The 14,409-nt window shown below is 41.3% G+C and overlaps 1 protein-coding gene across 2 annotated transcripts in view; it reads right to left on the reverse strand.

The window, feature by feature from the left end:
- Positions 1-936: 936 nt before the first annotated feature.
- GOSR1 (golgi SNAP receptor complex member 1) overlaps positions 937-14,409 on the reverse strand; it is a 135,852-nt gene continuing 122,379 nt past the window's right edge. For both annotated transcript variants that reach the window (XM_040423388.1, XM_040423387.1), the window contains exons 8-9: positions 11,308-11,390; positions 937-3,785 (exon numbers count right to left, since the gene is read on the reverse strand). In XM_040423388.1, the coding sequence (XP_040279322.1) occupies positions 3,661-3,785; positions 11,308-11,390 (208 nt within the window). In that variant the 3' untranslated portion in view covers positions 937-3,660. The remainder of the gene's footprint in view (positions 3,786-11,307; positions 11,391-14,409) is intronic.

The raw sequence follows: 14,409 nt of genomic DNA on the forward strand, positions 1-14,409 counted from the left end.
GTCATACTGGCCAGTCCCCCTCCTGGTTTGACTCATGTCCCACAGGCTGGGTACTTTATAACAAGCCACCTCCAGTGACACTGAGCGCATGCGCAGATAAACCCTGGGCAAGTACACCTTGCTTCACTGTACATGCTCTGGATGTGGACTGTGATGACGATCACGACAGGCCCACCTGACTTTCTTGAGAAGTGGCTCCATCTCATGATTTCTAACAGGGCATTTGACTACAGTTTGCAAGGTTCTTTTTTTCTGAGTTATGCCCAGAATATAGAAGGCAATGCCTGTGAACACCTTGGATAACAGGTTGGTGGCAGTTTGAGGCCTGAATCCTCAAGACAGGTTCCCTTTAAGGACTCAATTGAGCATGCAGTTTAAATCCACAAAAAGAACGCATGCAAGTTTCCATCTAGAGAAGAGTGGAAACTGTTCAAATCAGACATTTTCTCTAACTGGAGATAAGCTTTAAAATTACAGTTTTCTTGGGTTGTAATCTTAAAGGGATTTTCCCATGACAACAATTTATCTCCTAACCACAGCATGGGGGATAAGTGTTTGATTGGCGGGGGTCCGACTGCTGCTCCCCCCACTAATCACAGGCCTGTGTTCCTGTTTGAATGGAGTTACAGACATGAATGTGTGCGGGTTGCGGAAGAAGGCCAAGTACAAGTGCTGAGCTATTTCCAGCAGCCCCTTGAGCTGAATAAAGCAGTGGACACGCATGTGTGCCTCCACTGAAACAGGGGAACACAGGAACCAGTTCTAGTGATCACGGTGGCCCTAATGGACATACTCCCCGTCGATCGGACACGTACCTCCTATCCTGTGCACAGGGAATAAATTGTTGGCATGGGACAACCCCTTTAAGGGCACTTTCACATGAGTGAGTTTTGAACTCTATTGAATAGCAGCATTTTCTATCTTTGTCCATTTTTCCTGCAATAATGCAAATAAATTACTCCATCAGCGTGCAGGTGTTTTAAAACTCTTCTGGCCAGAACACATACAGATGTTTCAATCACTCGCCTGTAAGGGGCCTTGAGGTTCCCAGTCACCCCTTAGCTGTTGCAATTAAACAATAAAAAAAAATGACTTTTCATCTTGGGAGAATAAACGAAGTGCAAACTTTCTGTGCGCCCCCAGTCAACAGTACAGAAATAATTATCAATAAAGAAAGCAACGTTGCAATTGGTCTTGATTTAAAGTACCCTTAATAATGTTGGATACGCAGCTCCTTATGGGGATGGGGACCTATTGTATGTGTCCTTATAGTGACAACTACAAATAAACCCTGGGTAGCCTGAACCTGCAGTCATGTGCATGTGCTCACATTAGCTCCCTTCCAGAGGAAACTGGAAATTACACACATTTTGAGCCTCATAAAAAAAAAAAAAAAGAAATTCTGATACATTTCTCTTTGCATTCACTTCTGTTTCTGGATTCTACAAAGTCTGCATAAAAAACTCCCACAAAAGAGATCCTAGCGTAAGGCTATAGTCACGTTGTGTGAGATTTTGCAAAAAAAATAAAAACACAGTTTGACAGCGACATCGGAATACGTCCATCCACATGACTGCAGATTACACATTAGGTTTGTTTGTAGTCTGTAGCAATGGAGACATGCAGGTCTGCATAGGGGCTGTATACATAAAATAGAAGGACATTTTTAACCAAGGCTAATTGTATAAGTTGCTTCATCATATGTTATTTAAAAGCATGCCGGTCTACTAGAGCACCTTGTTCCAGCTACACAGCACTCTATTGTATTTGATTTTGCAAACGGGTAGCATTCACTTTCACCATAAAAAAAACAACAACTTTTTTTTCCCCAAAAACCACCAACTATTAGAATTACTTTTGCGTCTCTCTTACAATGACCAATTCTCTCTGCAGAAAAAGGCTTAAATGTGCTTAGCATGTGGGTACAATGTGCGAGCGTACACATGACTGCACTCAGCCTGCCAATCAATAATATAAACTTGAGGGAAAAATATAATTGCATATTCCTAGCCACAGACAGTACTTTATGTTGCAGTGCAATTTGTTTTTGTTGCTTTAAGCCAGGCATGCCCAACCTGCGGCCCTCCAGCTGTTGCAAAACTACAACCCCCAGCATGCCCGAACAGCCTACAGCAGGGCATTGTGGGGGTTGTAGTTTTATAACATCTGGAGGGCCGCAGGTTGAGCACGCCTGCTTTACGCTAAATGCATTTTGCAGTCTACATTTCACCGGTGCTATGAACCTAAAGCCCAAATACTTGGACCTCCCGTAGTTTTACTGAAGCAAGCACGGACCACCATCGTTTTCCACGGTCATACAAGTTCACTTCTGTAAAATGGCAGGAGGTCTGAGTAAGGCAGCCTTAATACAAACACTAAAATGTGCCATCTGAAATAACCCTAAACTTGTATATAAGGGAAATGCCTAAAAATTATTATTTTATACACTCCATTTTGGAACAGCATCCATAAGGGCATACTTACACAGTGATATAGAATATTCATGTTGCTGCTTTTTTGGGGGGCTAAAACCAGAAATCTATCCTAGCGGGAAGTAGTAGAATCCTTTCATTAGCGCTGCTTTTCAGTCTTTTGCTAGGATTTACTCCTGTTTTTGGCAAAAAACAGCATATATTAAAGCCAGGTATATGCCCTTATAAGCCAATAATACAGCAGCTGAGAAATCAGGTCCACACAGGGCTGCCAGGAGCCAGCAGAATGCACTGTTTTACGACAATCTGTGTCTGCAGCGCCAAAGGGGGAAAACAGCCTGCCATAAACAGCATCTGCAATTGGCCTGTAGACTGGAATTTGGAAGGAAATTGGATTTCTGCATTCTGTTCTGCTCTATTATTGCATCACTTTAAATTAAAATTGCAATGTTGCCAGTTTTCCACATTTTAAATTAAAACGGGTATAGATATATACTGTACATTTTTACTTCTGTAAAGTGTTCTCAAACACGGACTGTATGGTCACAGTGTACGTAAGTGATGTCTTCCACCCCCTGGCAATAACCATTAAAGGAGCACTAAACCAAAGCGATTACACTAGGTATGGGCCCTCCATTGCCACAAATACATATACAGTAGATGAGGATTGCACAAATGACAATCTGTGACGTATGGATCTTGGAGAGAGGGACATTTTGTGCTGCATGCCTTCGTAGTTTCATCAGTGCCTAGTAAACTGGTTATGTACATGTGTCTGGTATTCGGAGTAAGAACTATATGCCCTAGTGATATTGGGGGTGACTGAGGCTATCTTACAAACCCTTACTGCAATGGCTGCCATATGGTACATTATAAGAGATGTTTCCCTAGTTTAACTGGAAATTGTACACACCATAAATTTTACATAAGTTTAGTGGTCCTTTAAGGTCCCAGCTCAACAATTCCTACAGCGGACATGGACGAGCCTTTCACAAATCTCAAGATTCAGTATGTACGTAGAAGGTTAGATGACAATGACTATGTACAGCTACTGGTCTGAAACCCGCCTGGTGCCAGTACGATAGCCTGTCAATATAAAATGCAAAGTATTCCTGTAATATTCCCACTCCCTTATGTACAGTTGGTGTGTGCAGAACTGCAACTTCCACGTTTTTTCCAACCCTGATGTCGCTGCTCTTCCGGATTGTGGCAGAGTCTCTGTCAGCTATCAATGAAACGCGTAAAGTAGCAGCAAGATAGTGCAAATGCCAATGACGGCTCCCAAGATGAGCGAATCCCGGCGCTTCCGGAGGTTAATCCTCTGGATGAGACTGTTCACTGCAGGAAAACGATCTGAGAAGGTGGGTTAAGGGCAGCAACGTGAAACAGACATCAAATATGAAACATAAAAAGAATATCCACGTTCACATTCACAGACATATATGAGACATAGAGCCAAATGGAGGTCCTTACAGCAGGAAGCTTCTATGCTGGGTGTTGTTGGTTTGCGACTCCTTAGAATCATAGCTAACAGATGTTTAAGCAAAAGAGGCAAAAACCATGCTTTAAAGCAATTTTCTGGGACTTATTTATTGATAGCCATGGTGTTATGGCTGCATTTGCCACTGCAGCTAACCCCTATTCAAGTGGATGTGACTGAGTTGCAGTACAAAGCACAGCCACAACAGTACACATGGCGCTGTGCCTGGGTGAACAATAAGGGACAAAGCCCCTTTATTAAGTGAACTGTTATTGGGGAAATCAAGAGTCAGACTCCACCAATTAAACATTGATGATCAATCCTAAGGATGGGCCATCAGTATTAGGCCTCATGCACACGACCGTTGTTTTATTCCGAGTCCGTTGTTCCGTTTTTCGTGATTTTCTGCGGACCAATTGACTTTCAACTCGGCTAATGCTCCATGTCCGTGATCCGTGGTTCCAGTCCGTCCAAAAAATATAATCTGTCCTATTTTTTTCACAGAAAACGGTTTGCGGACCAATTCAAGTTCATGGGACCGTGAAAAAAAACGGAGGCACACAAGATTGTCATCCGCGTCCGCGCGTCCGTTTTTTTCCTATCATTTGCATGGCAAACTTGACTTAGACTTTTTTTTACTTTCCTTTATGTCTGGTGGTCCTCCAAAAATAAAGGAAGACACACAGAAACAAAAACGGAAACAGTTCGCGGAACAACGGTACCCCATTTTGCGGAACGGAACACAACAACGGTCGTGTGCATGAGGCCTTAAAGTCTCTGAAAACCATTTAGCCAAAATGAAAAGAAGCCTTTTGTGGCTCAAATATTAAAGTTAAAGGCGTTGTGTCCAGGTTTGATTAAAGGGGTTATTTATGATGAATGTAAGTAATAAAATCAGACATCATATAGTACACAACAGTCTCTTTCTAACAAACTTAGAACCAGCCCTGTACCTCATATGGAACCAGAGATCCCCCAATGTATTGCTCCGCTAGATTTATTTCAAGCTGACAGCTTAGGTGGTGGGCACTCTCTCAGGAGGTGTGTCCTTTCTGCTGCAGCTGGTGGCAGTTGAAGGATAGAACTGAACAGGTGCTTCCATCTCAGTGAGCAGGACAGAGAAATTAGAAAAACAGCAGGTGGCGCTATACAGGTAGATTTCAACGAATAACTCAGTGGCGATACAAAATTTTTAATTACATGCAATTACAAAAGTATTCAGATCCAGGTGCTGGTCTGAAAACTGTTGAATATTGTGGGACAACACCTTTAAGTGATGGCCTATAATTTGAATTGATTAGAGACTGCAACATGTCCGTCACAGGGACCCCATATTGCTTACAGGTTGCGGATTTCATATATTCTAGCAGCTTTGACTGGTCTGCTTTTCCAGCACCTATTAATCATTATCCATGTCTACGGATATATTTTCCTACATAACAGAAACCGCCTCGAAAATCATATCTAAAGTTAATCTGTCTAATGATTTCTTACATATCTCTAGCGATGAACTCAGGATCATGAAACAGCAGCTCAATGGTTAATGGCATGTGAACTTCATTGCAGTATCATATGTATGATTTCTCAATGTTATAGATTCATAGCATAACAAAATATTAATCTATAGCATTGATATTATTTATGAACTTCATGAACTACACGGAGAAATCATACATATGATAGACCAGGGCTCGACAAATCCCAGGCGCCAGGTCGCCATGGCGACCAGGAATGTAGTCCTGGCGCTTGGGTATTTGTCAGCCCGTTTTCAAAGGTGCCCGGGCGATGGGTGCGGAGCTGCCGTTCTGTCCGGAGGCAGCACCGTTTGAAACAGCTCCGTCACAGCACACAATAGCAGAGACGCTGGCAGCAGGGAGGGGAGGGACTCGGGAGGAGTGTAATCTGATCCTAGAGTGGAAGCTGCTTCTGCCAGCCCCTCCCCTCCCCGCCCACCAACCAATCAGAGCTGAGGCAATGCAAGGACTAGCAGCTCTGAGTCACTGACACAAGTACAGGAGGGAGTCTAAAGAATCGAATGAGTCTCAGGTTAAAAGAATCTAAAGATCCGACTTAGTTAGTGACTCATTAGATTCTTTGAGTTAAAAGAACAGGTTACACTGAGGCTGTGCTGATGCTTTTGCAGCAGTGATAAGACAGTGACAGGACACAGAGTTTAGATTACAGTGTAAATTAACCCTTTAGGATCAAATTGGCTTCTCAAGGAGATCTATATGTTAAAGGCATCCCTTCTTCTGTCTCATTCAGTAGCTATATAACTAAGGGTACTTTCACACTTGCGGCAGGATGTATTTGGCAGGCTGTTCACCCTGTCGGATCCGTCCTTCCGCTGTTTCGCCGCTCTGTCCCCATTGACTATAACAGGGGTGGAGCTCTGGCGCAGCACGGCAGTGCATGGTGAAAGGCCGCCGGACTAAAAGTACTGCATGTCCAACTTTTTAGTCCGGCGGCCTCTCACCGCGAACTGCCGTGCTGTGCCGGAGCTCCACCCCGTCCCCATTATAGTCAATAGGGTCCGGGGACGGAGCGGCGGTATATGTAACATGGCATACAGCATTATTGGGGGGGCTCTATGGAGAAGTGGGGGGGGGGGGAGCACTATGGGGGCACCTACTAGGGGCTTTATGACGCGGCTCCGCCTGGCTCCTAACTTTTTTAGCTGGCTCCTAGATTCCAAGGAAATTTGTCAAGCCCTGTGATAGACTAACGATGGAGATCAAAACTCTCAGTCTGCCAAGCCATCATTGACAACAGCACATGTGTGAGCTCCGCATGTGATAATACCAAAAGGGACCAAGACCGATTGACTTGATTCTATTTTAGTTATTCATTCTATTGGGGCTATATGTGAAATCTCAATATATTACATTTTATCTATTTTTATTACTATCTTTATTATAATTAGGTGATATCTACATGTTCTTAATAATAAATGTAAATTTTTTCTGTGAGCCAGCCATTTATATATTTCTGTGATTAAGGCTACTTTCACACTAGCGTTTTAGTTTTCCGGTATTGAGATCCATCATAGGGGCTCAATACTGGGAAAAAAAAAACGCTTCAGTTTTGCCCCCATTTATTGTCAATGGGGACAAAACTGAACTGAACAGAAGAGAATGCTCCAAAATGCATTCCGTTTAGTTGCGTTCACAGATCGGAGAGCAAACTGCAACATGTTGTATTTTGCTTTCCGTCCTGGGAAACTGATCAAGACGGATCCATCATGACCCCCAAGGCAAGACAATGGGGACGGATCTGTTTTCTCTGCCACAATAGCAAACAGATCCGTCCTCCATTGACTTTCAATGGAGTTGATGACGGATCCGTCTTGGCAATGTTAAAGATAATACATCAGTATCCGTTCATTATCAGTAACAGAAGCATTTTTGCTGAACCCTGCCGGATCCAGTAAAAACACCAGTGTGAAAGTAGCCGAATTGGAAGCCTTTTGGTAGAGAGCAGGCCAAGCTTCGGAATATTAATATCTGGTGAGCCTACCTATCTATGAATTTAAGAATAGGACATACTCTATATTTTTTGCGGGGCAGCGGAACCAAACTATGGATGCGGACAGCACTCTGTGTGGTGTCCGCATCTTTTGCGACCCCATTGAAATGAATAGGTCCACACCTGTTCAGCAAAATTGGATGTGGACCCATTCATAAGGTAGTGTGAATGGACCATTAATATGCTCTTTTCTGGACCACTGTTCCATTTGGTATGTTAGATTTATGTAAATGTACATTATGTGTATACGTACAGTATGTCTGTTTGATGTGGCTGCCTTTCCTATTTATCCATCCGCATACAAATCAATATATTTCCATCCCTCGTTAAATATATGAAGGAAACAAATGCAACTATGCTCCTGTTCTGCTTCAGTGTTGCTTCCCTTCCATAATAGAGGTGACTGGGAGCTGAAAGGGAACAATGGCCCAGTGGAAATAACTCGCTGGTTACTGTTCACTACACTTTCCCATTAACCGCCTAATAGAGGTGTCAGCAAGACAGCTGCTGAAATATTCAGAGCTTTTCCTGGATCTACTCATTACTACCTTCTGTAGTAATTAAATCTAGGACTCCTAAATCTCCATTGATCGGTCTGCTCATCTGTCACTGAGAACAATGAGAAAATGTGAACAAATCTTGTAAAAATGTCAGTTTTAATACAGCGTAATTACTACATATTAAATAATTGAATATATACCAAGTCAGTATTTGGTTGGGGCATTTGTATACAGTCTTCAGTCTGTTGTGTGGATAAATATGCCATTTTTGACGTGGGAAGACTGAAAATCTGGCCTCACATTCTCAAGAACTTGGCTACTCCAGGGCATTACGACTGGAACGGGCTCCATGCTTGGGGATATTGTTTGGCTGAGACATAAATGTCTCTCAGTTCTCTTGAAGACCACAGCACGTATTTGTGGCATTCATTTTATCCTCTATCACCACAAGGTTTAAAGTGCCAGTGTCATGAGATAACGCAACACATTACCAAGAGTTTAAGCTGTTTATCTGTAGGTTGTGAGAAACTGTGACTGACAGAGCTATGTAGGGGTTGGAATGAGGAGAGTAAATGACATTTTATTTCACCATGCCCTGCAAGTGCCCGGGAGGCAGTGCCTCACTGTAAAGTGCCCTCTGCAACAAGCTCCTTCACAATCCTACCCCTTGGCTCCAAGTAACAGCTGTATGTCCAGCCAGGAGACCACTACAGAGGAGAGGGACTGTCATGTAGATAACTGCAGAAGTAAAACTTCACTTTCTCAGTCCTGTAAATAAAAGAAAATCATCATAAAAGGTATGGCTGGGTCAATACTGCTGACCGCCTCCCTTTAAAAATAATGTAAACAATTTGGCTACATGCACACAACTGTATGTGTTTTGCGGTCCGCAAAAAAAAACAAAAAAAAAAAACCCGATGACATCCGTTTTTTTTTTTTTTTGCACATCCATTGTAACAATGCCTAAAACGGACAAGAATAGGACATGTTCTTTTGCGGGGCTACGGAACGGACATACTGATGCGGACAGCACACGGTGTGCTGTCCGCATTTTTTGCGGACCCATTGAAATGAATGGGTTCCGCATCCTATCCGCAAAAAAAAAAAACGGAACAGACACGGAAACAAACGTTTGTGTGCATGAGGCCTTTTCCATAGAGAAAACTATTCACAATTTAACTAATATGTTTCTTCTGCATAGCACATTTAGCTCTTGCACATTTACTATTTTGTCACCATTGCATATGTTATGTCTGTTAAAACAGGTTTTGATACCGTGATGGTAAATGATAACATATAGCTGGGATATTCCATCAATTACTATTCATGGGGTTCCGATTGCTGCGATTGTCACTCAGGAGCACCAGAGTTAATTAACCACTACTGAAGTTTCCCAGTACAGTGGTCCCTGAAGATACAATGGCCTCAGGATACAATAATTTCAACATACAATGGTCATTCCTGAACCATCGTAAGTGGAAACTAGACTCACCATATAATGCTTCAGCTACTATGGATACCAAGTAAGGGGTAGCTTCATTTTATTTTTCCGGTACATGTCTGCACTATACAACACCCTGAAGAAGGGCCTGTGCTCATCATAGCAAGTGATTTAAAATGTCCAACATCTATTCCTGGCCGGTTTATGTAAAGACTTGCTTTATCTGTCTTGGTTGTTTTCATACTCTGGGATGACATGTTGGGGCTTTGGAACCAATTACTAATTTTCCATAGAGTTATGGACTCAGGTTACAGCGATTTCAACATCCAATGGTCGTCCCGGAACCAATATTGGAACTTGAGGGATCACTGTATTCCGAAGCTCCTGTGATCCTAACTATGCCACCACATTATAAGATGTGAACACCCCTGTGAAGATTATCAATGTCTGCAGTTACAGCTCAACCAGCAACAAGAATCCTAATGTACATCACTCTACAAAAAGAATCCAATATGCTGCAAATGACTGAAAAGCTGAGATGAAGTGTGACCATACTTAATGTATCTTACTTTCTAAAGAGCACAGATAACCATTATATAGTTATGCTATAGTTGAGGTCAATAACATTGCTGCTGACAATGCAGGTTGCAAAACTGCTTACCAACACTTGGAACGGAAAACAACTTCCTCAGGACTTATTTTCCATCCACCATATGTGAGGGATCGAGAGTGCAGTGATTTCATACAAACACTTCTATTTCTAAACTAGGTAAATGTCAAATACATGGTATAAACTGAAGGAATGTATGGACTCCTCAGCCCATGGCCTTAGAATATGAATATATAAAGAAACATGTTCTGGCTTACAAAAATGACGTGTCAACCGTGACAAACTTCAGCAGGAGAAGTGGTGACTATTGAATATTCTTTCAAATCTGATTATGCTTTCCAATATGGAGTATCAGGGAGCGGTGACACAAGGGAATCATCAGGGGTGACCCCGGTCACTCATTGCCGCTTAGAGAATGAGTATCGAAAACTGTCCCACCCAAACAAAAATAAGCACAAAAGCAAAGCCTTCCACTAATTAACTAAAAGCTAGTGCTAAATGGTTGGTTGCAATGTTTGCGCTTTAATATTTTTTCAAACTAGGGTAGATGGACATTATGATTATAGTTCACCTGGTTTAATGCAAATAGGCCTGGACAGAAGAAGCCTGGTGCTGTCACATCAGCAAGGGAACCTCATTATCTTTCTTCCTATGGTTTTGGAGAAATCAAATGTAATATTGTATTTTATGTACCTAAGTGAACTGTTTAATCTGTAAAGAAAATGTATTTTATAAATAAAAAAATATATATGTACGTGTGTATATATCTATATATATCTGGCTATCTATCTACAAGGAAACTGCAGCACTACAATAACTTGAATAAAAGTGCAAAAAAATGATTTACCAATGTCTCAGCTATATAGTGTGTGTGTGTGTGTGTGTGTGTGTGTGTGTGTGTGTGTGTGTGTATATATATATATATATACACACACACACACACACACACTATATAGCTGAGACATTGGTAAATACATCTTTTACACTTTTATTCAAGTTATTGGAGTGCTGCATTTTCCTTGTAGATATATATATATATATATACACATACACATTTTTTTATTATTTTTTTTTTTCAGCTGGATACCATAAGATTCAAAAAGATTGAGTACTGTCTTTATATCAGGGAAATCATGACATCTCAATCCAGGAATCATGCTCTGGGTAAGCTAGAAAGCCTGCAGAAGCTCTGTATCATTGCTGGCAGATCCTGGTACTAAGTATATATTTAGCTTTTACTCAGAGTACTGCTTTAATGTGACAGCTGCTTGCCTGTAAAACATGAATATATGCAAATATTAGCAGGTTCATAAGGATACTAGCCAAGGTGTTCATCCGGCTTTGTATGGATTTAAACAACCCCCTCTGCGATGTCATGTTTTCTTTCGTAGCCATTGCAATGCTGGAAAGATAAAGAAAGCATTTTATTTCTGATCATTTATTCAGCAAAAAAAAAAAAAACAACAACACAATCATGATGGGATTTTGCAGTCTGGTACCATAGTCTGGACTAGAATCAGTACCATGCAAAGTTATGTGTATTTGCACTAATGTCGAGAAGGGGAATCTAGCACACTTGATGGGTTGTTTCTGTAACTTCCATGGAACAGAATGGAGAAAAACCAAGTCTCCAATCCAGGAATCTCACCACAGATCATAATCTTGTACATTTTTGCATCTGAGAATAGCTCTTTCTATCGATGGAAGTAAGGCTACTTTCACACTTGCGTTATTTTCTGGTATTGAGATCCGGCAGAGGATCTCAATACCAGAAGAAAAAAAAATTCCGTTCAGGGTGCCTTCCAATCCTGCAGCATTCTGATTTGTGCAGTGTCTGGTCTTAAAAAAAAAAAAAAAAAAAAAAAAACGGATCCGGCACTGAAAACAATGTAGGTCAATGGTGACAGATCAGTTTTTTTTTAGGAGTCTAGATTTAGTGACGGATCAGTTTTGATTTCACACAACCGCATCCTAACGGAACGGATGCATCCTGATGTGCAGAATCAAAACGCATCCTAATTAACAATGCAAATGTCAAAGTAGCCTGAGAAAAGGCAAAATGCACGCATAAAATATCCACTTTCCGGACGACAATCAGACACAACAGTGTGCATGAGCCCTTATGGTCATTTTTTCGGAGTGCCAGGACCTGCTGAGGTTTATTTTACCAAATATAACGAGTGTGTATTGTACTCTATTGTAAAAAAATAAAGTGATAGTGTCTCAAACATTTTATGTTTTCACGCCTTTTTCTATCGTCAAGTCTTTTTTTTTTGCTGTAAGTGAATAATAAAAAAATGCACGTTTCTAGATATTTGGAAAACATTTTGTATATACAATATATTGTACATGTCATGGCAGTATTTTTGTGTCATCCCTAAACAAGGGATCTAACCATGTTCTCTGCGATGCTCCAGATCTTGAAATTTAGTCTAGGGGCAAAAGAATGGGAAGACGTGACTCTTTGTATTTGAGTCTTCCTCTCCCTCTTTCAAACAGAAGAATAAGCCTTTTATTAGAAAAACCTGGGTGTCACCCTTACAACCTAAAAAATACAAATGAGCCAATAGGATTGTGACGTTTTAAAAAAAAAATCTAGGGATATGCAAGAGTTAATTATGTTTAATCAATCCTACTATATAAGTGCAGCTCTTTTTTTTTTTTTTTTGTTCCTTGCTTTTTTGGTTAGTAGATAATTACATATTTTGGATCTCTCTCAGTATAATATTATTTCGAGACGCACAGTTTGGAAAACCCGATAAAATGTAAACCATGCAAAACCAATAAGAACACAAATGAACCACGTGTATGTATCATTTCTCCTGCTTCCAAGACAGGAACCAGCACTGCTTAATCACCACTGCAGGGAAGGCCGCATCTAGCTTAAGGCCATGCCAGGACAACTTGCCATGTCAAAGACTGGCAGTTTCTGCAGCCAAGCTCTTCCACTGTAATTAATGACCTAAATCAAATGTGATCCTGACTTCTTCCATTGGCCAGCAGTTATTCTCCCAGCGAATCTCTGCAGTGTCCCCGGACTCATTACGCCAGTTATCATGGTAGCTTAGCAGGTCTGCACGGCTTGGATTCAGAGTGCTGCTGGCTTATGTAAAGAGCACCCCAGGGACACAATTATAAAACCTCATTAGGAATATATCCTGAGAGTGAGTGCTTTTAACATCTGAAAGGCAGAGCTCAATAAGTAAGGCAGGCAAATGCACGGAGCTTTCAAGCCTGTACATTGGGGAACGCGATAGCTTTACATTCTCCAAAAAAAGAAAAAGAAAAGAAAAAGTGCAACTTTTTCATGAAAAAGGAATTACTGAAGAAAGGGCTGTGTAGCATCGGGCAGAATACCTAATAAGCAAAGTCTTCGATAGCGGGAATTCCCAGCCGTATGTTGTGCTGAGTAACGCGAGCACAAATCATCCCTGACCATTTAGCATCCTCAGTAGATACACATTTGAGAACCATCAAACTTTTAAAGTGTATTATCTCCTCAGATCTTGTTTGCATCTATTTTCTCTAATGGCTGCTAAAGATCAATTAGAAGATGTGATCGGAGGGAGATGATTATAGTATGTGAAATAAAATCACTTTGCTGACCGATGTGTTTGGGCTAATGTGCCTCCAAGAAGGCTCTCGACTAAATTGAAAAGGGTTTTACCATCACCTATACAAAAGCAGCCAATAAATGTTGATTTCCTAGGAACCCCTGGTTCCTAGCAATCTCCTGGTTCTGTAAATCTCATGGATGTGTATGGAGCGGTGGCAGGCATGCTTGAGCACCACACCAAGACTTGAAGACATGCTAGTGAGGAGGAGAAGGGGGCCTAGGACCCCTTACTAGTGATCGGTGGAGACTTAAAGGGGTTGTCCCGCAAAAAATATTCTACAGTTTTTAAACCAGCACCTGGATCTGAACACTTTTGTAACTGCATTTAATAAAAATTTAGCACAGCCAGTGAGATATTCAATAAAATGTATCTGTATAGCACCACCTGCTGTTTTTTTTTTCTTATTTCTTTGACCTGCTCACTGAAGAGGCCGCACATTATCCTTCAACTGCCTCCTGAGCTGTGATAGGGAGAGCTGAGACACGCCCCCTGAGCTGTGATAGGGAGAGCTGAGACACGCCCCTGAGCTGCAGCAGAAAAGACACTCCCCTTGAGCTGTCAGCTTCATATAAGTCTAGCAGAGCAATGAATGTGGAGATCTCTGGATCTATGTGAGGTACAGGGATGGTTCTGGCTTTGTTAGAAAGAGGTTGTCATGAACTACCATATATGATGTCTTATTTTCATTTTTTACAATCTTCATGGAATAACCCCTTTAAGTGATCTAATATTTATCACCTATCCTGTAGAAAGGTGATGAATCTTCAGCCTACTAAGATCCTAAAGTAGTGACTGACGTAAACT

This window comes from Bufo bufo, chromosome 3, assembly GCF_905171765.1.
Source record: "Bufo bufo chromosome 3, aBufBuf1.1, whole genome shotgun sequence".
Lineage (NCBI taxonomy): Eukaryota > Metazoa > Chordata > Amphibia > Anura > Bufonidae > Bufo > Bufo bufo.